Source organism: Gobio gobio, assembly GCF_949357685.1.
Source record: "Gobio gobio genome assembly, chromosome: 22".
NCBI classification, from domain to species: domain Eukaryota; kingdom Metazoa; phylum Chordata; class Actinopteri; order Cypriniformes; family Gobionidae; genus Gobio; species Gobio gobio.
Window position 1 is genome coordinate 25,756,066 of NC_137118.1, and position 26,477 is coordinate 25,782,542.

Sequence of the window (26,477 nt, forward strand, 5' to 3'; positions counted from 1 at the left end):
TTTCTTGATTTACCGCGAGTACCATGTTTTACCATGCCTAATATCGATCTAGCTTACTGCAGTGTGCAACAAGTGTCTCATAGTAGCCGTCAAGGGAATGCACAGAGTAGCATTATAACATAACTTTCAACACATTCAAATAATGTATCTAATATTATAAAACAGCTCTGCGTTACCCCACATACACTTGACCAGAAGAAGCATCTATAATAATACAGCTATAATCTCTAATAAAAGCTCCACTGCTCTCCAGCCGCGCGTCGCGCTTGTCTTTCATTAGCAATCGCTCCAGCGGCCTTGTTCCGCTCCACCCTGCTTCATACTACAGCAACGTTAATAAATCTTTAATACATTAGCTCATCCATGAATATGATTTCTGCCCGGGTCCCGTCAGATTCACCGGCTGTAGAGGTGAAGACAACAACTCCAATGATTCCACAAAATCGAGGCGTCATCAAGTTACGCCTTTGTTTTGAATAAGTGACCTTTAGGTGGTGAAAATTACATACTGTGCCTTTAATATTAATAACACTATTCATCATATTAAATGCAGACTTTTTTATAATACACATGATTACATTTACATTTCTAATTCTGTAAAAATAAGCAAACATTAGGGCAAGGAATATTGCATGTAAAAAATATTTATTTCAACAGAACACATCGGGTAATCTACCAGTTGACACACAATGTAAAATAACATGGGTACCAAAAAAAAAAAAGAAGTCTGACATCTGATATTGACAAAGCTGAGCTTGTTTCCCTGATGCTGGAATCCATCCATGGTTAAACAAAGGCAGAGAGTAGATTTATTGTCATGTATTGCATGTTGGTTGACAACGCTTTGGCCACACTGCAATAAAGTTAAAACAAAATCAGCAATCTAAGTAGACGGGCTTCTCAATGTCTTCATCATCCCATCACATAACCACTCTGATTTCTGCTATCAGTCCCATTTCAGTCCAGTACACAATGCCGTCCTTCTTCATGAAACATGAACACAGCCAATATCTGCAAATCATTTGTTAAACCAACTTACAGCAGAAATTCAGTTTACATAAAAAAATACTTACATAAAAAGACCCAAAGAAAAAGTGCCAAAACGGCTGATGGCTTAGGGTTGCACACCAGAGAAAGCTCTAAACATTTGACAAATATGTAAGATGTATTTTAAAGGTGTTGAAAGAAACCGGGTCAGTTTAAAATCAAACAGGAATACAGTGAGTTTGTGTTGCAGCAAAGGTTGAACACATATGGCGGTTTGATGTATACTTTGGGGGGTTTTCCTCTACAAGTGCATCATCCACACTGAAGCCAATGGACTGACAGAGCTCTCAGAGCCAGCGTAACGGCCGAAGACGGACATGCCAGCAAAACAAACAACAGGAGCAAAACAGGGACAATAATTTAAGGGAGGGTTATGGCAAACAGAGTGCAGATATATATATATATACAAACATAAAGCACTTGATAAAACGACCACAGTTAACAGGGACCGATACATTTAGCATTCCATGTTAAAACCTACATGGGATTTTACTTGCATTTATCTCAAATACAAGTAATCTTTTGACTTTCTCAAAGCCAATATTTCAAGATTCTACATTTCATCTGGCAAATATATTCACGATGACACAGCAGGCCTTAAATCGCATACAATACCAAACAACTAAAAGGATTTCACCCTTTATGAAAATTCATAAATCTAACCACACTGGGCCAAAATCAAAGGGATACCCAAATATACAGTTTTTACAGTTTATGTGACAACACTGTAAAATAATTACGTTTTGGTCTTATACCATACTGACATAATTAGGTTTCAGAAGACTTTAGCCATTTTTATACGTACGGTTTCATCTTGAAAACAGCCAAGAGATGAATCTCACACAAAAAAAAACATGTCCAGGTCAAGTTCACATTCACCTCGAAATTAAAAGAATCTATATGCATTGTAAGATTATTTTCATAATTTAAGCATACTTTTGAGCACATTTTTTTCTTTTTCAAATCAGATCTTCCCCCCATTACGGTATGGAGGTTACTGGATAGTTATGAAGATGACATCACAATGCCAAAATGTCCAATAAATGGACTTATTTTTTTTAATGCTAAATATATAAAGTAACACTTTACTTTACAGTGCCCTTGTTACACAAGTTACATGTAGTTACAGTAGTAATAACGATAAATTGTGCATAATTACATGCAACTAACCATAAACCAACGCCTATTCCAAATCCTAACCCTATAGTAAGTACATGTAGTTAATTATTACTCAGTACTTAAATGTATAATTACCCTGAAATTAATATTTAAGTACTGAGTAATAATTATTAACTACGTGTACTTACTATAGAGTTAGGGTAGGATTAGGGTTTGGGTAAGGGGCATGTAATTATGCATAATTTACTGTTATTATGGTAAGTACATGTGTAACAAGGACACTGTAAAATAAAGTGTTACCAGATAAATTGTAACCTAATTTTGTCCTACTTTCTTTTTGGGGACTTAAATATAATCCAGACTTGTTCTCGATGGGTCTCATGAGATTCAACACAACATTTTTGAATGCAATGTAACAGTGGCTGCATCTGAAATCTTAAAAATGCTGCCTTCGGAGGACGCATTCCAAGGGAGGAAGGCATCAAGACGCGTCCCAATCCAGTGATAGCTTCCTGTCTCCTGTGAAACCTTCAAATGATCGATTTAGGCATTCTTTGCAGCATTTGATATCCCACAATCCTGTGCGTTCCTTCTGTGACAGTTGAGCTAAAAAAAAAAATTATGAAAAAGTATGGCATCTGCATGTTGGGGTTGGTGGTCAGTTTGTATATAAATGTAGTTTTTTTTTTTACGTTTTCCACTTTCTAGTGAGAAAGTACTATTGTAGTAATTACATTTTCGCTTAGTTTCCACCAACGCTCATTCTCTATTTTGCTGTAGATCATAAACTGTTACAATGCCTCAAAAGTTTCGTGAGGTACCTTCGTGTGCAAGCGCTGTTTGCAAAGTCATTGCCTGACTGGGCAGCAAGGCAACAAGTCACCGCCTAAGCTTTCAGACGCAGCCAGTGTCCTCCTAAAGGAAAATATATGTTCTAGAATCTGGAACAACTTGTGAAAGAAACTACACTAGCAGGCAAGGGAGAGTGGAACGGCCCAGAATTCAGTCCTTGACTTTGTAATATGAAGGCCTTTCAGTAAATAAGGTACCCATTGAATATTTCCAAAATACTTCGGTTGGATCAAGCGGACGACCTCTACAAGAAGCCAGGTGATCATTTTCAGCGGGTGTTGTGTGTTTTACTAGTAGGGACCCCCTGAGGGAACATAGTGATATAAAAAAAAAGACACAGGAGGAAATATAATGTCAATGCTATTGCGTTTCCCAGAGAAACTTTGCGTTCACTTGCAGTATTGTGTTCCTTCAAAACTCACAAAAGCATTGAAATATAGTTTTTGGTCTAATCTCATATCATTCCCATCACCAGTCTTGTGTCCAATGCAAAGTTTCTCGGGGAAATTGCGAGCAAACGCAAAAGCATTGCATTTTTTTTTCCATCACTCGTTCCCCCTTAGGGTCTCTGTACTTTTACACACAGAAACAGGACCTTAGTGAGCATCTCAAGGTTTAATCGTGATCCACCATGAGTCCAGTCATCTTCAAACCGGAAGCTGATAGGTGCCGCTGATGTTTCCTGAGCTAGGTCAATTTCACGTCATAGGTCTTTAACCTTATTTATTGAAATGCCCCTGTAACTGTAGCTACATCAATAAAGAGCACTAGAACTAAACAAAATAGCTTTTTATACATTTGATCTGAACACTATCTATAGCTTTACATCACGTTACGACGGTAACATGGACACAGCAGACAGCAGAGCAGAGGGTGAAATGCCACTCATGCCTTTCAACATCAGTTATTATTCTAATCCCAAAAATCATTACAGTGAGAACAGAAAAAAACAAACAAGAAATGCAAATTGGAACATTGTAAACAGCAAAGTAACAATCACATTTCCTTATAAATGGCATTTGTTGTGCTCATGTTAAAACACAAAGCACTTCTTATCTTTCCGTTGCACTGATCCGTTTGGCACCACATGACTGTAGTTGCAGCCACTTTCTTATACAAACATTGTTGTCGGCTCCGCGCTGATGATTAATCCACAAAAAAAAAGCAGTCTTTACATGAGCAAAGAAAAGAGAACCAACCCAAAACAACTGTTCTTATTGGTTCCAGACCCACGAATGTGTGTAATGAGAAAGCAACCGTTTACGGGAAAGCAGGGACACACTTCGGACACACTTCGCACTTCTAGGCTGGAGGGCACGGAGGGGCATGCGAGCGTCTGTAATGAAGCAGTAACGGACACAACACTGAAGCGCTGCGGTGTCCTGCTGTCCGATGGGCAGGACAACCTCTTTACCATGGGGTGCACAACTGTCCATGTGTTTGCTGGGTAAGAATGAGGTGAGAAGTTGCCGTCGAGGGCACATGGAGAGATGCTGGAGGGGAACCAGTGAGCAGAAATAACTCATCACAAAACCTGCGGAAAATATTGCACAGATTAGCTTCATACAAAGAGACTGACCACGTCTGTAAACATATACAGTAAACTGGGTTTATATATATAAATATATATACAGGGCTGAAGTGATGAAATATTTTCCATTATCTCCAGCGTAGGGCTTCTGCACAGAAAAAAGAAAAACCCTGCATGAGCGAGTGGCTTTTCCTGATGGATCTCATAGCTATAAGATGGATTTCTGTGTGCGAAGTTACAAACGCTTGTTCCTTTTCTACATGCGTTTCTCAAAATTGCACTTGACACAAACATGTACACCGATCAGGCATAACATTATGACCTAATATTGTGTTGTTCCCCTTTTTACTGCCAAAACAGCCCTGACCCGTCAACGCATGGACTCCACAAGACCCCTGAAGGTGTGCTGTGGTATCTGGCACCAAGATGTTAAAAGCAGATCCTGTAAGTTACGAGGTGGGGCCTCCATGGATCGGACTTGTTTGTTCAGCACATCCCACAGATGGTTTAGGATCTGGGGAATTTGGAGGCCAAATCATTTTTGCTTTGTGGCAGGGCGCATTATCCTGCTGAACGAGGCCACAGCCACCAGGGAATACCATTTCCATGAAGTGTACATGGTCTGCAACAATGCTTAGGTAGGTGGTACGTGTCAAAGTAACATCCACATGGATGGCCGGACCTAAGGTTTCCAAGCAGAACATTGCCAAAGCATCAAACTGCCTCTGCCGGCTTGCCTTCTTCCCATAGTGCATCCCAGCTTGTCTGTTTGATTGGACCACACAGGCCAACCTTTGCTCCCCACATGCCGCCCATGACCCTGTCGCCAGTTCACCACTGTTCCTTCCTTGGACCACTTTTGATCGATACTGACCACTGCAGACTAGGAACACCCCACAAGAGTAGCAGATTTGGAGATGCTCTGACCCAGTCGTCTAGTCATCACAATTTGGCCCTCGTCAAACTCGCTCAAATCCTTACGCTTGCCCATTTTTCCAGCTTCTAACACATCAACTTTGAGGACAAAATGTTCACTTGCTGCCTAATATATCCCACCCACTTGATGCCGTGATGAAGAGATAATCAGTGTTATTCACTTCACCTGTCAGTTTTCATAATGTTAAGCCTGATAATTGTAAGTAAAATAAAGTTTATTTTAATCCATGCTGACGGCACTTGTTGAAACGGTCTAAATGTGAAAGCAACTGTGTAGAGCCCATTGCACGTAGAAGCACGGATTCAGAGAGAAATTAGAAAAGGTGAGAGAGAAAGAATTCTGGTCTTCTCTGGTCTATTTGGAAAAAAAAACATAAATTACCTGAGCCCAGAGGCCACTAATACTGAGCCTGACTCGTGTCCAAGGCACTCGCCTAAGTTTGATCAACCTTAGGTCATACTAAACCCAGAGTAAAGGGAATCCTGGGTTATCTTGCTTCATGTTGCACACTGCTCATAATTTACCCGGAGTTTAACAATTAATCCTGGGTATTCATAAACTGCCGTATCACACTGTACATTTCAAAACCCTGGGTTAACGTCCTTATTTGCATATTTGCGGTGTCAGTGTCACTGATTGGACAAACGCTGCATGTGACTTGTTTACATAAATGCTCCTATCCTCCTATTATACATTAAACATTGCTGACTAAAGTTAGTACTATAAAGGTAAGAATGAAATGGTCTCTTCTTTACTCTTCCTCAGTGGACGTGTTTTCCATCACCATTTGACAATTTCCACTTAAACGCTGCAACTACTATTTACAAAAAAAATGTAACTGAATGAGGCACGTGATTGGCTGTCTGTTGCTAAGCATCTAGCCGTAATATTCTATGGGGCCAATCACACAGAACATGTTTTTTCATTCCACTGCACTACTTTTTAATTGTTTTTCAATGTAAACGTGCTAGACGGAAATGTTTGACTGTTGCGCTCATGTCTCATGTCTGTTGCAGCATCTCGTGCATGACGTGGTGCTCTAAAACGCAGCGTTAAAATAAGTTCAACTTTTAAAAAACACCTCTCTAGACCTTGATCCACTGACTCCACTTACCCTAAATTTTTATCAGCTGAGAAGTGAGAACTCGTGAAGAGCTTATTAAATGTGTAAAGGGGTCAAAACACTGGCAGGAATCCCTCCGTCACACACACAAATGAAGATCTGCGTTTTAGACAACTGTACTGAACTTGAATTGCAACTATGGTGAGATAACCAGGCATGCTTGAGCATTCTGTCCTTTTTAGGGTCGCATCTTGTGATGTTACATCCTATTTTTGGTTTGTTTAGATGTCTTTGATCTATGTTGTGTTCATATTTCAGTCGAACCTCAGCAGAGTTCATTTGGATGTGGACCGAGACCCATCTTTTCAGGGTCTAGTGTGCACCAGGGTTCAGATGGCAGCGTTCACACTTGTTTAAATGAACCGCACTAACAGAGCAATCACACCAGGGTTCATTTTAATCCAACCAAATTTGCCAAGTGTGAACACACACTTAGATACCAGTTAAAAAACTCCCCACAACAAAGGGTTGTGAACTTAAAGGACAACTCCGGTGAAAAATGAACCTAGGGGTAATAAACACAAGGTTACCGAGTAGATCGTTCTCTGGGATGCATTTTCATGAAAATAGAATGTAAAGAGTTTTATCTCTAAAAACAGATTAGCTTTTAACGCTAGTATATGGGGCATAAAATAAGTAAAATTAAATTGCAAGTTAATACCACTAACAAGGCTCAAAATAGCCTCACAATAACACAGTAGCATAATGAGGGTCCCTACATGCAAACCGAAGCATTGAGAACTTTGGAAGAGTACAAGCAGTTTAATAAGAAGATACTTTATAAAGACATCTTGGAAAACAGTCTCGACAAGTCGAGCCACGAACGCTGTGCTAAGTGATGAACTGTGACTTGGAATCTCATATGGTCCGTTGTTTCCGGAAGAAAGCACTGAACGCAACAGAGAAAATAAAAAAATAAAAATAATAATAATAAAAAAAAACTGAACGCAACAGAGACTAGTGCTTCCAAAGGATACACACTAAAGAGATGGCGGATTATTCAACCGTGGCTCAACTTGTTGAGACTGTTTTCCAAGATGACTCCTGTCTGTATACGCGTAATGTACTGTCTTAATAAAGTATCTTCTTATTAAACTGTTTGTTCACTTACAAAGTTCTCAATGCTTCGGTTTGCATGTAGGGACCCTCATTATGCTACCGTGTTAGTGTGAGGCTATTTTGAGCCTTGTTAGTGGTATTAACTAGCAATTTAATTTTACTTATTCTATGCCCCATATACTAGCGTTATAAGCTAATCTGTTTTTAGAGCTAAAACTCTTTACATTCGATTTTCATGAAAACGTATCCCAGAGAACGATCTACTCTGTAACCATGTGTTAATTACCCCTAGGTTAATTTTTCACCTGAGTTGTCCTTTAACATTAAATCAAATATGATGTTACTGTAGTAAAGAGTGTTTAACTTACCCCTGCCAACAACACGCATTATCCTGCTTTTGTATCCACCAGCTGCATCTGCACGTTAACAGACATGGCCTCTCCTTCATACCCTCCTTTTGACTGCATTTGGTTCTGGATTGAGTTCACCTAGACACAATTCACAGGATTAAAGCAAAATCAACTCAGACTACCTAAGAGGCAAATCATTCTGTACACCAGAGATGTCTAGGGCTGTGTCCAGCAGTGGCTCGCTCATATTCATTCACTCATGTATTCTATAATGAGGGGAATGAAGGTATATTTTGGATATAGCCTAAACCAAGGGTGTCCAATCCTGATGCTGGAGAGCCACTGTTCTCCAGAGTTTAGCTCTAATTCTGATTAAACACCCCAGGACCAGCTAATCAAGGTGTTTAGGACCATCTATGTGTGCTGTAGAAACAGCTGTATTCTACTTGCTTCCAATTCCACACACATACAAAGCCATCGAACCTTCCATAAAATAATATTCCAGTTTGAAAAGGGAAGGGCAATCACAGGCTTCATTACACAGGATATGTGCTGTGAGAAATGTGCGCTTTGCTTGATGGTTCGCTTACAATGTGCAGTCTTGCCAGCAGTTATTTCAGCATTTCCCCCTAAAATGCTCCACGAAGGGATCATTTATGCCATTTGGAATGCAGTAGGTCTATATATTCAATACAAAAAACTCAATTTCCGACAGACGGCTGCTTTCAAATGCTCACATGCGCTAGTGAAGAGCACTCTGCACAGCTGTGTGCGACTCTGCACTTGCAGAGGATAAATGCTTTCATGATGCGAAATTAACGTAAACAGTCAGTTATGTCTTAAGGGATTAAACAGATGGACAAAACATCAGATATGTCAAAATAGATCTGTGAATTTGTGTGAATTCGAGCTGCAACCTTCCGGTCTCTCTCTTGAAGCCAACACGGAAGTGATTTCATCGAATGGCCAACAGGCTCCAAAAGGGAGTCAAATCTGTATCTACCTCATGTTAAAATGCCCAACTTTACAGCATAAAAAAATATGTTTACAGCCTGGTACAAAAAGTGGTTTTGGTCTATGTAGCTAATTTTGCCCTTCATGACAACTGTTAGGGGGAATTTTTCTCATCCGTTTAAATTATATTAAGCCTTAAAGTTCTGCATAATTAAGGGCGTGGCCACTTGAGTGACAGGTGGATTGCCGTTTGTCTGCTCTCTGTTAGTCTTTGCCCATTTTCTGTTATCCGGGAGTGATGCACAGTGACGCACTACCAAGATGGCGACGGCCGCAGATACTGAATGTTTTCTGAAGCGATGCATTAGTGTCAGAAAAATAGCCATATTTAAAATGTTATAAACTAAAATATCTAGCTTCCGACAGACGGCATGACATATTGACGAACACGGAAGCGCAGAGGATAGAGCAAAACAAAGCACTGGTCACGAATTAGAAGTCTAAAACAAGATTTTTCAAAGAGAAATAGTGGAGGATTTCTATATAAGAGAAGAGGGGCTTGAGTTTGTTGCCCCACCCTATTCGTTTGAAACGCGAAAGGCGTCAAAGCTTATGCTACTCCTACATCGCGTCAGGGGTTACTCTTTTGGTGCAAGTTGGCTTGCATTTTAAATATGGAAATTTTTCTTACAACAAACTCATCGCTTCGCTTCAGTAGGCCTTTATTAACCCCCGGGAGCTAGGACATTTTTAAATATATCTCCGATTGTATTCGTCTGAAAGAAAAAAAGTCATATACACCTAGGATGGCTTGAGGGAGTAAATTATGAGGTAATTTTCATTTTTGGGTGAACTAACCATTTAAGTCAGTAAACTAATTAATGAATAAGATTGAAAAAAATCTAGATAGTGCGGTGCTATCTTTGCAACCCCTACAGTTTCTTATGTCCCAACTTTCTAGCTATAAATTCCATTCGGAGACCTTCAAAACATCCATGTACTTCAGAACAGCAAAATGTAACTAGGCAAGATATATAAATATAAATAAATATCTAAATATAAATATCAATTTATATATATAAGATAAGATAACTGCAAAAGTTTTGCAGCCCTACAATGTTGCTGATACACTTTACATTTTTACATTTTTATGCATTTGGCAGACGCTTTTATCCAAAGCGACTTACATTGCATTCAAGGTACACATTTGACAAATTACACTGCGATCTATTGCGTTTCATTATGTAATTGTACTGTCACTCAGAAATTGAAATCTGACAATTACAATAAGATGTGATTGTGAACGAACATTTGCTGTACTTACAGAGTTTATGCCACTGAAGATATCTCCAGATCCTACGTGGGCCGTGTGGACAAAATTGGTTGGCTCGCCGATCATACTCCGATCTATACGTCTCCGCCTCTTCTGCAGAGTGAAAAACAAACATGACTGAACACACAAACAAACAAATTCAAGATTTCATTTAATTTTGGAGTGATTTCCTTTTTTTTGTTTGATTGACATTAATGACACAGAGAGCAGCGGGAATATTAGGCTGCTGTCACTTTAAGACATAATGACCAGATCCATATAAAGATAAAATATTTGTATTGTGCAAAGATGCGAACGGTCATAAATGATTTTGACCGCTTCATTAAGTTTTGTTTTGTAGAAAGCCTTTCTTTAAAGTGAATTTTGTTTTATATAAATTGTATTTTAATTTTAATCAATGTTTCATCAGCCAATTGCCTGGATTTAACAAATAAGAAGCAAATAGGCTATAGCTAAAAATATATATATTATTTCTGATTATGGCATAGCTTTCTGCCCACCCAATTAGGCTAATAAATAATGATTAAAAAAACACAAATGCTTGATCAAGGGCCCGGCCCGAGGATAGTGGCGGCAAATATCGGCCCACGGGTTTGGGCTCGGGCTCGGGCAGAGAATCTAAACTCTAAACTCCAATAGAGACGATAGTCCAAAATCTACGGTTGACAAATTTCTCCCAGTTAATTGTGTCTACCGGTATATAGCCCACCCCTAATTGGAAGGAAAGATATCTAATCTTAATTTGAGCTCAAAAAACAGAAACAGAAAGTGAGTTTGGACTGAAAAAACTCAAACCCAGCCTCCTCGCTTCATAAATCCACAATGCGTTACTTAGAAAGTTACAAAGATCATAAAGACTGAATACTGTGCAGTTTACTGCATACTGAACAACAGCATTCAGTCAAGCATTTTAATATAGATTTAATGGTTGTATGTTTACACCTCTTAGTCAATGCAAAGTTAAGGGGAAATCCCTGCTTGGCTTTAGCTCATTCGCTAAACAGATTAAAAGTCAATCCTTGCTCTTAATGTTTAAAGTCAATTGCGAGTTGAGTCTGTATGTGTTTGGTGTGAGGATCTGCGTTTGCTGTTGTATAATCAGGGACCGATATAGATCCTCTATCCTCGTTGTGTATGAAAGTTTCAGCGTTCATCACAGGACAGATGACGGCTCGTAATTAGGACACATACTCTTTGCTCTGGGGAAAATTTGACCTAATTTAATAAGCTCCCATCTTCTTAAATTTCACACTTATTTAAGATCAGACAGCCTTATTGTAGCTTGTCAAGTTCAGCAGAAAACTTTTGCACTGATGTTGTTATTCATTTGTGACTGAGAAGAACTAGATTACAGTAAAACACCTATGGCCCCAACAAGTATTTGGACAATTAAGTCAAACAAAAAAATACATCACTGCCATTGCATTAGATAATATATCAAAGTGTCACAGAAGAGATCATAGTCTTAGGCTGAATCTGAAATCGCTCCCTATACCCTTAAATAGGGCACTATTTGAAGGGACAGCAATTTGTAGTGGTGTCCGAAAGTATAGTGGACGTTATTGAGTGCACTCATTCCATCCCACATTGCACCGCAACAACGAGTGTACAACTGATGTATACACAGCGGCTGTTCGAATTCGCTCACTTGTTTTCATTCACTCCTTCAAGTGGACTGTATTAGTGGACTAAAGTAGGGAAAAGTGATTGAGGGTTTAGGGGGCGATTTCGTCACTTTCATGGACTTTCAGTTTGTTGTCACCAGTCACATGTTTCTTTATCTGTGTTTCCCGCCATTTATCTGTTCCCATGGACACTAATCTTCCACCACAGCTGCACATCCTTTAGTTCGTTACCTCTGTGCATTTAGTTCCTCTGTGTTCAGTCTTTAGTTGTCGGTTATTGTTGGTGTGTGCATGTTACACATGCTGTTACTTTGATACTTTCTAGTTTAATAAAACCTTATTTATGTTTAATAAACCTGTCGTCCGTCTTCCTCATCATCATCCGTGTGACACAAAGCTAGAAAATGTATTTCTTGTTGTTTGTGTTATTTTACTTATAAATGCCATTTACAATGACATGTATTTTTAAGGGGTGTTTAGTGGAATGTATTTCTTCTCTGCGATAATAAAAACACTAGATCACCTGTTTGTTGGTCTGTACAATTTACTAGAGGATTTAAATGGTCGGATTAGGTCTAATTATGCTCTAAATCTGTTTTTGAGCAAACTAACACAGAATTATAGTCACCTGAGGTTGCATTGTATATGAAAAATAAAACACATTATACCATTAATAAACAACATGAGCAACATTCATTATTAGCAAATAATAAAATAAAAATAATAAAAGTAAAAAAAGATCAAATTTATGGTAGCATTTATTTTAGGGTTCAAATATCGCTATTAAATAGTTGCTTATTAGCATGCATATTACTAGGATATTGGCTGTTTATAAGTACTTACAAAGCACATTTGAATGCTCTTATTCTGCATGACCTTATTCTACATCCCTTAATTTTACCCAATACTTCAACGCTACAAAAACTACCTTACTAATTATCATCAAGCCATAATTAGGAGTTATTGAGGCAAAAGTCGAATTTAATAGTGAATGTGTTCCCCATACTAAAGTGTAACTAAAATGATCAATAAGTCAATGCAACCTTTTTTTCTTCATTACTGAAAACATCAGACTTCTCTCTGGTGACCTATATGCAGGGAAACTGCAGGATGTACAGTAGCTATTAGGGAAACTTACCGTAATACATACAGCAGTATTAAAATGCAGTAGAAAGTATGATCATAAATGTAATTCACCGGCGGTCAGTCAAACTTCATAAGTGTCTGTAATAGCACAAGTCTCAGAAATTCCTTGCGTGCTTTACCCTTAAAAGGCCAAAGGTGGCAAATCTCTTCGCTTGTACTGATACAGAACTTCAATTAAACCAAACTCAATTCAACATATCGATTGTTTAAGAGTTCAGAGAAAACGCCACCAAACAAAAAATACACCTTAGATGGTTACATTTTCGGTTACAGTAGATTCTTATTGTCCTTCATTTACTGAAACTAACCTCCTTACTACATTTCCTGCTGGTCAGCCTTTATTCACTGATGTGCAACAATGTAAACTCCTTTGAATAACAACATCCACACATTCCTTAACACCAAATTCGTCAAAGAGAGACGTCAATGAATGATTAACACTGGCTTGAATCATGAAGTTTGTTTTTTTATGCTTGTATCAAGAAAACAAATAAATCGATATGCTACCTTAATGCAGCCTTTCGCTTATGTAGTTCAAACAATTGACTACACAAGCATTACCAATAAACTTGTGATATGGATCAATCAAATAATTCTAAATGCCAAACTGTACCCAGGCCAACAATGTGAACTAGATTTCCTCACGCTGATCTTATCAGTAAATATGGTATGCCTGTTGGGGCTGAAGTATTTTTGTTGTTATAAATCTTGTCTGCTTTATTAACAGAGCAGAGACAAATTCTGACATAATGTGTTGTGTCAGTTAATGTCTCACAGGATGTGTGATGATTACCATATATAGCTGAGACACAAGCCAAGGATAAGAGACTTTTTTGTGTTAATCCATTCAGTGGTTGCTTAGTAATTTGATTATGATTGTTTTCATGAGGGAGGCTGCTTTAAAAGATCCAATATATTGATTTATTTATGTCCACTTTCCTGACTGTGTTTATGTGAATACTCACCAGGGGCCTATACCATGAAGCCGGTTTAGCTGGATAGCCAGATATGTTTAAGCTTAGTTTGTGCCAATCCTGGGGTTTAGTTACCATTAAAGTGGCTTGGCTTTTAGCTGTGTTTATCTCCATAGTAACTTACACTCCATGGCTAACCTGCTCCCGGGCAGGTTATGTTCTGGATAAGAGATCTCAAACTGAAATTGGACCAATCAGCTGTGAGCAAAGTGACACACTTCTGATGCAATAAAGTCACTCCCCCTGTTTCTACTCCAAATGAAAGGTCACTACATAGCAAATGGTTTTTAAAGACTAAAGCGTCTGGCTTTTAACAATGCTTATTTATAATGATATTAATCAATAAATAAAGCTATACAAATTACTACATGTGAGCTTAAATGTTCAATTCTCTCTATATATCAAATAAACTAACTTCATTACTTTTACTTATAAGATTGCACGTATAAGATTTTCTTTAAGTTGTCCTCTTTCATAGACAGCTTTTTTCTTCTTGCTGTGTAAATTTGTTTAAATTCTTAATATTTTTCAACCGTGTAATATTCTGCAGAAGAGAGAAGTGAATCTCACTGCTTCTCTCGTGAGAAGTGAATCTCAGTTTCACTGATCCACAGCATGTGATTGGCTGTTCACTACTGATGTCACAGCTAAACTCCTAAACTCAGGATCAAAGCCTGAGTTGACAGAGAAAGCTGATGATCAGCATCATGGGACCAACAAAGCCTGAATAGATTGGTTTAGTTTTGTCAACTCGAAACTAATCCTGTAACCCTGAGTTTGTTAAACTACCATCATGGTAAAGGCCCCTGGATGGGAATTTTGACATCATTTTGTGTGTATTTGGCATTAACTGTGGAAGAGAACTGAATTCGGCTTTCAGTGAGTGTGTCCAGTCTACTGCTGTCAGTGGCGCCCTAAAAATTGACTTTTTGTAATCTTTTGGAGTATTATCATCCAGTTATCGCAAGCTGTTGCGATATGTAGATTTGTGATATTTCGGTATATTGTGCAGATTAACTGAAAATGTATTTTAAGATAGGAATACTTTTTTTTGCCAGTTGAAGTACATTTTGTAACATATTTTTGCATTTACAGATTTAATCTAAATATCTATTAAATTTGAAATATATTTCCTTGAGCCACAGTTTTCACAACATACAATATGGTAAGAAAGTTAAATTTTTGTATCTTTCTGCTCACCTAGGCTGTATTTATTTGAACAAAAATACGGTAAAAATAGTAATATTGTGAAATACTATTACAGTTTTGATCCTTGAGAATGACACTAAATACTGGAGTAATGATGCTGAAAATCCAGCTTTGATCACAGGAATAAGTTACATTTTACAATATATTCACATAGAAAACAGCTATTTTAAATTGTAATAATATTTCACAACATTACTGATTTTACTGTACTTCTGATCAAATAAATGAAGAAGAAACTTCTTTCAAAAACATACAAAAATAACGTAATTATACCAAACTTTTGACCGGTAATGTATTTTTAGCATATTTAAAATGAATTTTTACCAGAGAGAAAGGAAAATAGGGACCCACTTTACATTAGGTATCTTTAAGTACTTACACAGAACATTTTATACAATATACTTATTGTTTACATACATGTTGTTACATTGTACTTTCCTTTAAATAACTGCATGTAATTACACAGTTGATATAACCCAACCTAAAACCAAGGGCTAACCCTAACCGTGTTACAACCTCAACAGCTGCAAATGCCAATCTGGCAGAACAACATGTATGCAGACAATAAGTATATGGTATCAAAAGCTTAATTTGATGATGTAAGTGCATAATAGTTAAAGAAACCTAATATAAAGCGGAACCGGAAATGGTCATGAAAGAACCATTTTATGAGTGTTTATGGCAAAAGTTAATACCTTGACTAACATAATAAGTGGAAACATAAAGAGAGAGAACTGGTAACTGTGAACTTGACAGGGGAACAAGAACTGGGACGAACAGGTTATATACAAAATCATTTCTTCCTGGTTTCTGTGGTTTAGAGCCTGGAGGGGATGTACGTTCAGTGTTCCTCTTACCGGCTGCGGCTGCTCGGCGATACAGCAGTTGAAGCACAACCAGAATTCACTCATGACTAGCAGACAGTCCTAAAGTCCCGCTGTGCCCGTGGGCCCGGAGGGGCTCTGGGGGTTTTGGACAGGATCCCACGTTTCAAAGGTCCAATCTGGGGTGATGGTGGAGTTATTCAGCCTGAGGTCAGGATCCAGGGACAGGGGAGCAAGAAGAGAAGAAGAGAGCACTGGCAGAGATCCAGACAGGGAGCTTGATTACGACTCAGTCCACTTAGCAAACACTCAGACCTGCAGGACACAAGAATCTGTCAGATCATTTACATCAGGGCTTCACACTCCCATTTGCTTATGTAGATATGACATTAAAATAAACAGGGTTGATCAATTCATCGAAATAAAACTGAAATAGCAATATATCCTATCAAATCGTGCTAATCGAATCAAAAGCTGTGATTTAATTTAAGTATATAGTTTGTTGTGCCAGGTGTTTCAGAGCGAAGCGCGGCACTGTGTTCTTTTTCACGTGTGCGGCTTATAATAGCATGTTTTCAGAGTGGCTCGTTCAGAGTAAAATGAACTGGCGTGACGTCATTTTGAACAAAATCCGGCCAAAATGAATTTGTTTGAGTTTGTTTCCAGAGTTCAAAACCGCTTGCCAAAGCGAACGTTCCGGAAAAGTTTGCTCTGGCTGGTAAACACCTTTGACCTACCATTGGTCCGTGGCGATGAGTGGGTGTGTAATATGTGGGTGTGGCTCTGAGGCTCCGCCTTCTTTGACTGGTTTTGTCATTGTTTTGGAGCACACTAGCTTATAGATAACAGTAAGGCCGTGTGTCCACCAAAGCGTTTTTAGAACGCCATGAGCGTAACGAGGCGCTGAGTATTTTTTACTTTTGGCGTAAAAGCGTTTGCCGTTTTTTACTGGTCGCCGAGAGTTGAAGAATGTTCAACTTTGAGTGAAAAGCAGCGCACATCACTGTCACGTTTCACCCAACCGTCCAATCACAGTGGAGGAGGGGGGGGACAAATACAACACTGACCAACCGCCACATTCTGCTTGTACATCGTCAACAGATGAAAACAAGCAGCATAATAACGGAACAAAATAAGTTAAAACAACAGCCAGAGCAAATACTTTATATTGTATCTGCATTTTTATATAGAATCAATACAGAAACAAACCATCTGTGAAATGAGATACTAGTAACACTTCCATGGATATTCCGTATCATAACAAGCAAGAGTCTGAAACTGAAAAAAACACTGAGCATCCAAAATGCTCTCAAGCGCCCACAGTGAGGCGTTTTCAGCAGACTAGAACCGCTTTGGTGGACATGCTAAGGCTAACATATTCATACTAAAAGCCAAAACTTCAATTTTGATTTTATGGGGACTTTATAAGTAGAGTAGAGTCTGGATGACTGCAATATGAATTAGATGAAATGTCATATCGCAGTTCAAATCGCAATGGCAATATATGACAAAATAATCACAATATAATTTTTGGGCGAAAAAAAAAAACAATCAAAATAATACTCTTGCTTAAACAAGATTAGATGTTTTATCTGTGTACTTACACGTCAAGTGACCATTAGCCGACATCAAGTAACCGACACAAGTGTGAACATGTGAATATGTCATTACATTAATGTTCATTAAAATATAATTGGAAAATGGGGTACTTCAAGTAAAATGTTACATCTAACGGCCGTTTCACACCGCAAGCGTGAGCAGTGCGTGAGCTGCACGTCAGCGACCGTGACTGCAGCTGTAGACGCGCGAGAGTATTCACACTGGAAGCGTTTGTACAGCGTCACAGCAGCGGCTCAAATGCTCACTTATATCATATGCGAGCATTTCTATATAAAGACAACAAGCCAATTGTTTTTTAGAAGTTGGTCATTTATAAACTTGATATAGTCTTGAAACTTTGTTAACATGGGGAGGCGTAGGCTACAACATTCGCATGTAAATGGTAAACGACAAACACAACCAAGAAAACCATGGTTTCATTCATACATACGTTTACAAGACTGCTAACTCCGCAGCCTAGACCTGTCTGTGTAGCCTACATAATAAACCAAACTAATGTTTAACATATTTGCAGGCTAGCTTACTTAAGTTAAAAGACACTATGACACTATACTGTATTCTTTCATTGTAAAGAAAAGATCAGTGTCAACATTCTGTCTAACATTTTCTTTGTTTCATGGAAGAAAGAAAGTCATACAGGTTTGGAACAGCATGATGGTGAGTAAATTATTTTTTTGGGTTTACTATTCTTTTAACATTACTTTATTTATTTGTTTAAATAGATATGTTTCATATGATGGAATATCATGGGTCATTGGTAAACGTAGACACTTTGCTAAGAAGGTAATGCTATTGAGTGTGGTCGAAAGTGGACAAGCTCAAAACCCCGTTTACACCTGTATTACACCGATCGACCAAAACGCATCTTAACACCTTGGATTCAATATGACAAGATGGGGTAAGGTCACTTGTATCTGATAGTCAACTAGAGTTAGAGTTTGCTGCTCTTTAAACTATAATTAGGCATTAATTATGACTCCATGAGAGAAATAATTTGCCTTCAGTGTGCTAATAATATGCACTTTTAGACAAGAAAGTTGTTCTCTGAAAGATAATCTTTTAAATTTGTTTTGTTTTTTAAATAGACAGATTAGTCTAAAAAAGTATTTGGATGCTTACTTAAAAATGTAAAATCAAGTGTCATCTGGAAGCAAATTACAGTTTTCTGTATTTTTCAGAAATACTTAGAATCAAGGGATGTGAAGGTGTTTTAGTGGAGGTATGAAGTGTAGTTCATCACATTAACTAATATGGACATGTTCTAATGTCTGACAACCACAAAGTGTCTAAATACTTGTTTGGCCTTCACTACATAATTTCTCATCTAACACACTTCCTTTCATGAACTGCTTTGCTTAAAAGATGTGCAATATTCAATCATTCTTTCAAATAAACACCTCTTATATTAAGGCAAAACAGATCCAGATACTGTTTGAGGCTACTGCAAAGGCTTAATGGCTGAAGAAGACTGAAGAAAACAACATGAGGTTGAGTAAATAATGTTTTCCAAACATTTTAAATGTTGTTTTGATGGAATATTCACTTTAAAGAGTTTGGAATATTTATCATCGTTCATTTGGCCGAGAGTGTAGCCAAATTCCTACTCACAATATAAACCTGATTACAACCAGCCATTGCCAGTGAAAACTGAAAATCTGAAATGAGCAGCTTTACAACTTCTGGAAAAATCAAGGAAAGAGTGTTCTGTGGGACTGTAAGTGGCTTGTTCTTGATAACGTATTAAAGCTGATTCTAACAGCAGTATGACACTGCCGTTGACTGTTGAACAGCCACACCTGAAGGAAAGAGTGCCACGTAGGGTTGGAAACTATACTTGGTTGTGTGTTGGAGTCATTAGTGTCCAGAGTCCACGTCTCCGGTCATTAATCCGCCTCACAGCACTCAGAAGCCGCTTGGGTGGAATTTAAACTGGCCACGTTCCTTAAACTGAACTCTTCTGCACTATTAACAATATATTCATGAGCAAGAGCATATTACTTGAGTTTAGACCAAAAGCAAGTGCAGTGGACACCTGACACAAATAAAAAAGCCACTAAATGTTCTAAGGCTTAGTACTTAATAAAAAAGTACTAAGGCTTAAAGGGATAGTTCACCCAAAAATGGAAATTACCCCATGATTTACTCACCCTCAAGCCTTTTGTAGGTGTATATGAATTTCTTCTTTCAGACGAATACAATCGGGGGTTAATAAAGGTCTTTTGATGTGAATCGATGGGTTTTTGTATGAAAAATATCCATATTTAACACGCTATAAAGTAAAATATCTAGCTTCGCCCTCCGTATTCAACTTATGTAAAAAGCGTAACTGTCACACTGTAAAAAAACAAACCTTAAAAAAACTGTATAATTTTCTGGGAGCAAGGGTGCCAGAAAATGTCTGTTTAAAAACAGAAAAATACTGCCAGGAAAAAAACTTAGATAAACTGTAAAAGAACAAACTGTAAAAAAACAGTAGCTGTGTTTGCCAGAACTTTACCGTGAAAAATACGGTAGCAACATTTTAGGTTTTACGGGATAGCACTTAGTTTACTGTCTATTTTACAGTTCAAAACTATAATTTAAAGGTTTTTATTGTAATAATTACGTGTATACTGTAAAATTACGGTAAAAAAACTTATTTCATTACCTGAAATAATGTTAAATTACCAACCTATTGAAATACTAATATCTGTTATGTACCTTTGACAACCACCAAATACAGTGGTGATGAGAATCACATGATGCATCAAAGCTTTAATCACCAATCATAGTGGAGATGAGTCACATGATGAATCAAAGCTCATCACAAGCAGCTTATAGGAGGACAAAACTAATATATGGAAGGTGTCGTTCACACAAACACTAAACACCATCCTGGTAACACACATTTAAAAAATGCAATAAACATTAATTTAACAACATTAGAGGTAACATAAAACCCTAATGTACATAACTGATTCGAAAAAAATAAGAAGAAACATCATTATTTAAATGAAAATACATAAAATGTGACGTGTCACGCAGGGAATTCTGGGAATGTCAATTTACGTTTTTTCGCAGTAAATTACACAATACATAACTTAAGAATCTATTACAGTTATTCACCGTATATAGTCCGGAAACTTTCTGTTAAGCAGTTAACTTTTTTTCACCGTAGCATTTTTACAGTCTTTTACCATTAAAATCACATACATTTTTTACAGTGCACGACGATGACGTTTTTTTTTTAACGATTTTATTAACTATAAAACTTGTGAATTATATACGTGAAAGCAGCACTGGGAATTATCATTAACAAAACAGTGAACTGGTTTGAACTACTCAGAAACCATAGTAACAAACAATGAACGATAACTCAGTCAAAGCCAATGAAAGTCAAAACTATGACATTGAAACTAAACAGAACATAATAGTGACAATAATATTTGGTGGAAGAATTAAGTGTTGTAATTACTACTAATAATAATAACAGTTGAACATCGGATTATTTTGCCATATTAATATTGCTTTAGGCATTATGCTTATCACCAAGCAAAAGTGTCTGCCAAATTAATTCTTTGGATAGAACACCAACATGCTGGTAATGCATTTTGTTTGAAAGTGTGCTATTCATGTGATTATAGGCAAGGTGGTGGACACATGCTGGCACATCCTGTGCATGAGAACACTTAGTGCTCAAATATATGAGCCAAATGTGTATGGAAATGAACCTTGGAACAGAGCTGGTCTCTGTGCAGCATCTTCCGTTGCTAAAATTATCTGTGTATTTCAATACACTTTCATTCCTTTACTGATGTGACAGTGTCTGGTTTCTCCGCAGTCTCTATTCATCTTGGATTAATCAAGTAAAGATCTAAAAGTTGACAGGATGTGATTTCAAACTGAACTATATCCGCCACATGCTGTGCATGAACTAAATCAAGTTTACAGGCACATTAGAAATGGTTTCTTGGAAGAAGAAGATTACATTTACTGAAGTTAAAGTTAAAAAAAACTTTTGGGAATAGATTACATCCAAGCTATAAAAAAAAAAACCATGGGTTAAAACAAATACAACTCCAATTCTGATTAGATATTTCTGCAGAAAAAAAGACACCTTGTGAGGTGTGAACACATGTGAACTCTACCATATGAAGGAGGGTTCACATTATTATTGAGCAAACAATACATGAAACTACCACAAAAGCATCTCCATTTCCTCCTGTAGGAAAGGCTGAAGATTTGCAGGGAAGAATTCCATTTTCCCGGGCAGGATGACAGAAGGGGATGCACACAGAAAACTCTCCATTAGTGGTGAGCCACAAAGAGAGGCAGGCCCATTGAAAGAGACTGTCAGTGCAAGAAAGCCCTCTGTGTGAGGGGTCAGAGGAAGAGCCTTCACAATACACTCAAGACCTGTTCCCAGGGTGTATACCAGACAATGACAGAAATGTGTCAGCCGCCATACCATATCATACAATACCACACCACACCATACCATACCATACCATACCATACCATACCATACCATACCATACCATACCATACCATACCATACCAGAGTAAATATATCCAACAGCTACCAATGGACAGTCCTGCTATATGTTTTATACGCAGCGATTTTACACCAGCTTTGAAAGCTCATTCAGTCCAAATTATCTGTTGTTGTTATATAATATTCATCTTTAGTTCACAAGTCAAGGGTGTATAAATTTCGATTTATAAATCATGCACACTATTTACTATTTTGTTCTCTCGATTTGCTCAATTCGTCCACACGATTTACTAATTCTTTCCCTCGATTTGCTAAATTCGTCCACACGATTTACTAATTCCTTCCCTCGATTTATAAATCGTGCGCACAGGTTCAGATAACCTAATATTTTGAGTTTCTATTTATTAGACCAATCTCCTTCATTGTATTAACTCAATTTTTTTAATTTCAATGAACTGAAACTTGAACTTACTTTAAGTTAAACCAACACTTTTTTTCCATTTCACTGACTTGCTCCTGAGCATAAAACACTACAAATCTCACCAACTCCAAACTTTTGAACAGTAGTGTGTGTACTGTTACTATGATATAAAATGATTCATATCAAACCATATAACCTTTTGGTCGTGCCACCTTCCCGTTTGCAAGAAACCAAAGGAATGCATTTTATAACTCGGGCAAATACATCAGAGCACCATCATCATTAAGATCAGCAACACCTCACACAGAATGAACGCCAGTCTCATTAGACTGATTTCACTAAACCACATCGTTCTGTCTGACACACACACAGTGACCGCATGAACCGGTCGCATAAATCACACACAACTGCTGCAATTTCCATGGAAACAAATGAATCAGAATCTTGATTAAAAAGAGTTTACTCACCATCCTCAGCTCGCTCCATTGATGAACTGAGAGGAGAGGCGAGTTGCGTATATCCCCCTCTGGTGTGAGCAAGGCTAAGGAGCTGTGAGCTCCAGACTGCGCTCCGCACTCCAGGAGGCCTTTGTCCCTCACTCAGTTACGGATCAGCGGGCAAGAGGCATTCATTCACTGCATCACTGACTCTCCCCCCTGGCCAGGGATCGTGCACGCTCCTAAGGTATAAGCTCCGCCCCCGACTCCCCATCCCAACCGTCCCACTGTCGTGGAGGCTTTTATGTAAGCACCATCCTCCCACTGAACGCAGATTGCGTAAGCAACACCAGGGTGGAGAAACACTCTGAATGTACTGGCTTACAAGAAAACTAGTGATGAAAACCCCAACAATCCGTAATCCCGTGCCCTGTATCACATAAGAGAATTATGACTTGTCTTCATCTCCTAGAATTACATTCCAAAGAACAGTTTAGACTCATAAGTGCCAGTGTTGGAATATTAGCATGAACGGAACAGGAGATGGATATAACATGAGCGAATGCAACTCAGCACAAATGGCTGATTAGAGAAATGGAAATATAAAGGTTTTTTTCAGTAAGGGCAAACCCAGCTGCCCGTTTCCAAGCTTATTAACCAAAGCACTACATGGAACAATTGCTTCGCTTGTTAAGTGCTGCTTTTCAATTCCTTCATCCTTGGACTTGTTGCCACGGAAGCCGCTAGTTAGTAGTAGTGTGTGTGCATGGGTATTGTGTGGGGAGGTCTGCATATACACATACATTGTAAAAACTGACATTGCAACATTTTGGTTTTCTGCGATAATATACTGCGGTATGAAAAAAATTCAGGAATTTTCACCAGATGACTTGAGCTCTATCTGGAAATAATTCATCATTTTAGAATGGAGTGCATCTGCATAGTAAATTAAACTTTTTTTGAGTGCAAACCTTCCTTTTAGGGATGAACAATTTGAAAGAATTGGGGTGTTCACACTTGGGTATATTTTTTACAAGAACCGACTTAAACCTCTTTTAGTGACCATAAAGTGAATCTCTTTCCTATTCAGTTTTCATAGGACACATTACAGTTATAACTATAGATTTTTTAATTATTACTGAATAAAATGATTTAACAAAATAAGAAATGTATTGCAATAATACTATTGTTCTGTAAACTCATTTTCATTCAGCTTTTATTTTGGTGGTTTGCCGGAAAATAAATAAATGTTCTACTGATTTATTGTTTGAATATTCCTTTCGCAAGACTACAAACAACCATCTCAATGGACAAATAACTCTTTGTGTTGTATTTTTCCCAGTAAATTTTGGGATAGTGCATAGGAAGTGTTTAATTTCAGCAATTTTGTGTATGTCTCATTTGCTGTTGTTAAAGGTTCATTTTTGTAAAGTGTATTCAGGTACTGTCACATTAGTAACAATTCGCAAACCAAAAGGGGACAATTGTCTGTTGTCAATAGTGTAGTGATGGATGAAGCATGATCGCTCACACAGAAGTCACTTCCAAGCCAAGCAGTTTTCTGTTAGTCAATGCAACAAAGTGGCGGGATCAAATCTGAAAAATCTGACTAAAACGTCATTCGAATTTGACAATAATCAATTGTCTTGTTCCAATCAACATAATGCAGGGGAAACTGTAATATGAACTTCAGAAGTGTTAAACTGCTCACTGCATTATATGCACTCGAGACGGTGATGTAAGCTCCACAGACAGTCGTCCCTCCTATTGGTTGTCGCTCTCGAAATTCGCTTCTCATTTGCATAAAGTTGACATTTCTGAACTTTTGTCATGCCTCGCGTCGCTTGACATGCCTACATTCTGTCGCCAACGGTCGTGTCGTCAAAATTCGCCGCCGATCCATTGAAATGAATGGGATCATGTCACTTTGTCGCTGCGTGTCGCTGGTGGTGTGACTACTTTTACCCTGCATGATCAATGAAAGTCACATAAGAAATACTTTCTGTTCTAGGACAGTTTTTGGACATAGTTGGACACAATTTCTGTTAAATATGTTCCATTACATGGGCATAGTCAGGTGCACTGGAGGGAAACTCTATAGTAGTACAATGTTGATTATGCAGGCCCACAAAAACATTGGCCATCTGCATGGGTTTCAGCCCTTTTTGCCAATGCTGCCAAAAGCGGACTGAGCAGTCTCTTTTTCTCTTTTCTTTACATTCACTCCATTCAGGCATAATTTCTTCTTATTTACCATAGAAAAAAGCTTCCCTGTTCTTTCACTCCCTGCTCTTACGCAATAAGAGAAGCAGCTCAATTTCAATTTTTGTTCAGCTCTTTCTCAAGGACTTTGAATCAATAAATCCACCTGATTGTAAAACTGGCAAGAAATTATCACTCTTTTAATTTCTCAATATTTTACCCACTCAATATAATGTGCAATGATGCAGTTCACACCTAACATCTTGGTCCATTTATATTCTGGATAATATAAACAACAAAATCAATCCAGCTATAGTTTGAAGTACAGAGTATATAAATGTAACTTTCCAATCAAGGTCAGATTAATTCAGATGCTGAATGATGTCACAGATGGTTTGTCTATGCAGCAAGACAAACAAGCAGATAAAAAAAGGTCTCCTGCTTCCTGAGGCTGGCCAACATTATCGTCCACTTGGGAATGTCCCACTTTGTCCAAGATCTGGGATTTTAGCTCTAAAGCTTGTCCTCTGTCCTTCCACCTTGGGTAGCTTGGGTAATGGCTCTCCTGTCCCTCCTATCGGCTTTTCTTATTGTTGGTTTGACCCTAAAGCAGGTGGTGTCCAAACCTCCTCCTGGAGGGTCAACATCCTGCAGAGTTTAGCTCTTTGTGCTTCAACGTAACTACCTAAAGGTTTCTAGAGCTCCTAAAGAACCATGGCCTCGTGGGATAGTAAAGTGTCCTTCGTATGCACACTTCAAAATCTCGCCGAAAATAGTAGGTCATCTGGAGTCACCTACTCTTTTATGAGACCTCTGACTTCTTTTGTCACATACAAAATATTTTTTGCCTACTATACAGTAGGGAAGTATGCAATTTCATTGGCCCTCCAAGAGCAGGTATCACCCATGCAGTAGAAAATCTTGCAGTAACTTTCTCAAACCTGGTTGGTGGATATGTCCAGCTGACCAATTAGTTTGATTCAGTTCCATCGCGGTATCTAAAATAAGTAGCTCTTAACCAATAAAAGAATAAAGGAAACTGTGCAGCCTTTTCAAGGCCATTTGCCCGATCTTGCTTGTGAAACTGGTTGACATAAATTGCATTTCTTTAAAGTATCTGATCATTCCTTGGATGTGAGTAAGCGGCAGTAGTCCATTGTTAAAGAAATTATAGGATCTTGTCGGATTGATTTGTACAACATATTGAGCAGACACTTTGTTGCATTTATTTAGTGGATGA

At 38.1% G+C, this 26,477-nt stretch overlaps 1 protein-coding gene across 3 annotated transcripts in view; it reads right to left on the reverse strand.

Moving 5' to 3' along the window:
• Positions 1–630: 630 nt before the first annotated feature.
• Positions 631–26,477, reverse strand: part of cdc42se2 (CDC42 small effector 2) — a 39,766-nt gene continuing 13,919 nt past the window's right edge. Inside the window, exons 1-6 of one of the 3 annotated variants that reach the window (XR_013815603.1) lie at positions 23,066–23,251; positions 16,117–16,398; positions 10,297–10,398; positions 8,037–8,156; positions 2,482–4,552; positions 631–2,130 (exon numbers count right to left, since the gene is read on the reverse strand). Coding sequence is in view for 2 of the 3 variants with exons in the window: in XM_079804960.1 (XP_079661086.1) it covers positions 8,055–8,156; positions 10,297–10,398; positions 16,117–16,170 (258 nt within the window). In the remaining variant the exon portion in view is untranslated. Of the gene's footprint in view, positions 4,553–8,036; positions 8,157–10,296; positions 10,399–16,116; positions 16,399–23,065; positions 23,252–26,477 lie in introns of those variants that run through there. The other 2 variants (XM_079804960.1, XM_079804959.1) reach the window with 2 other exon arrangements.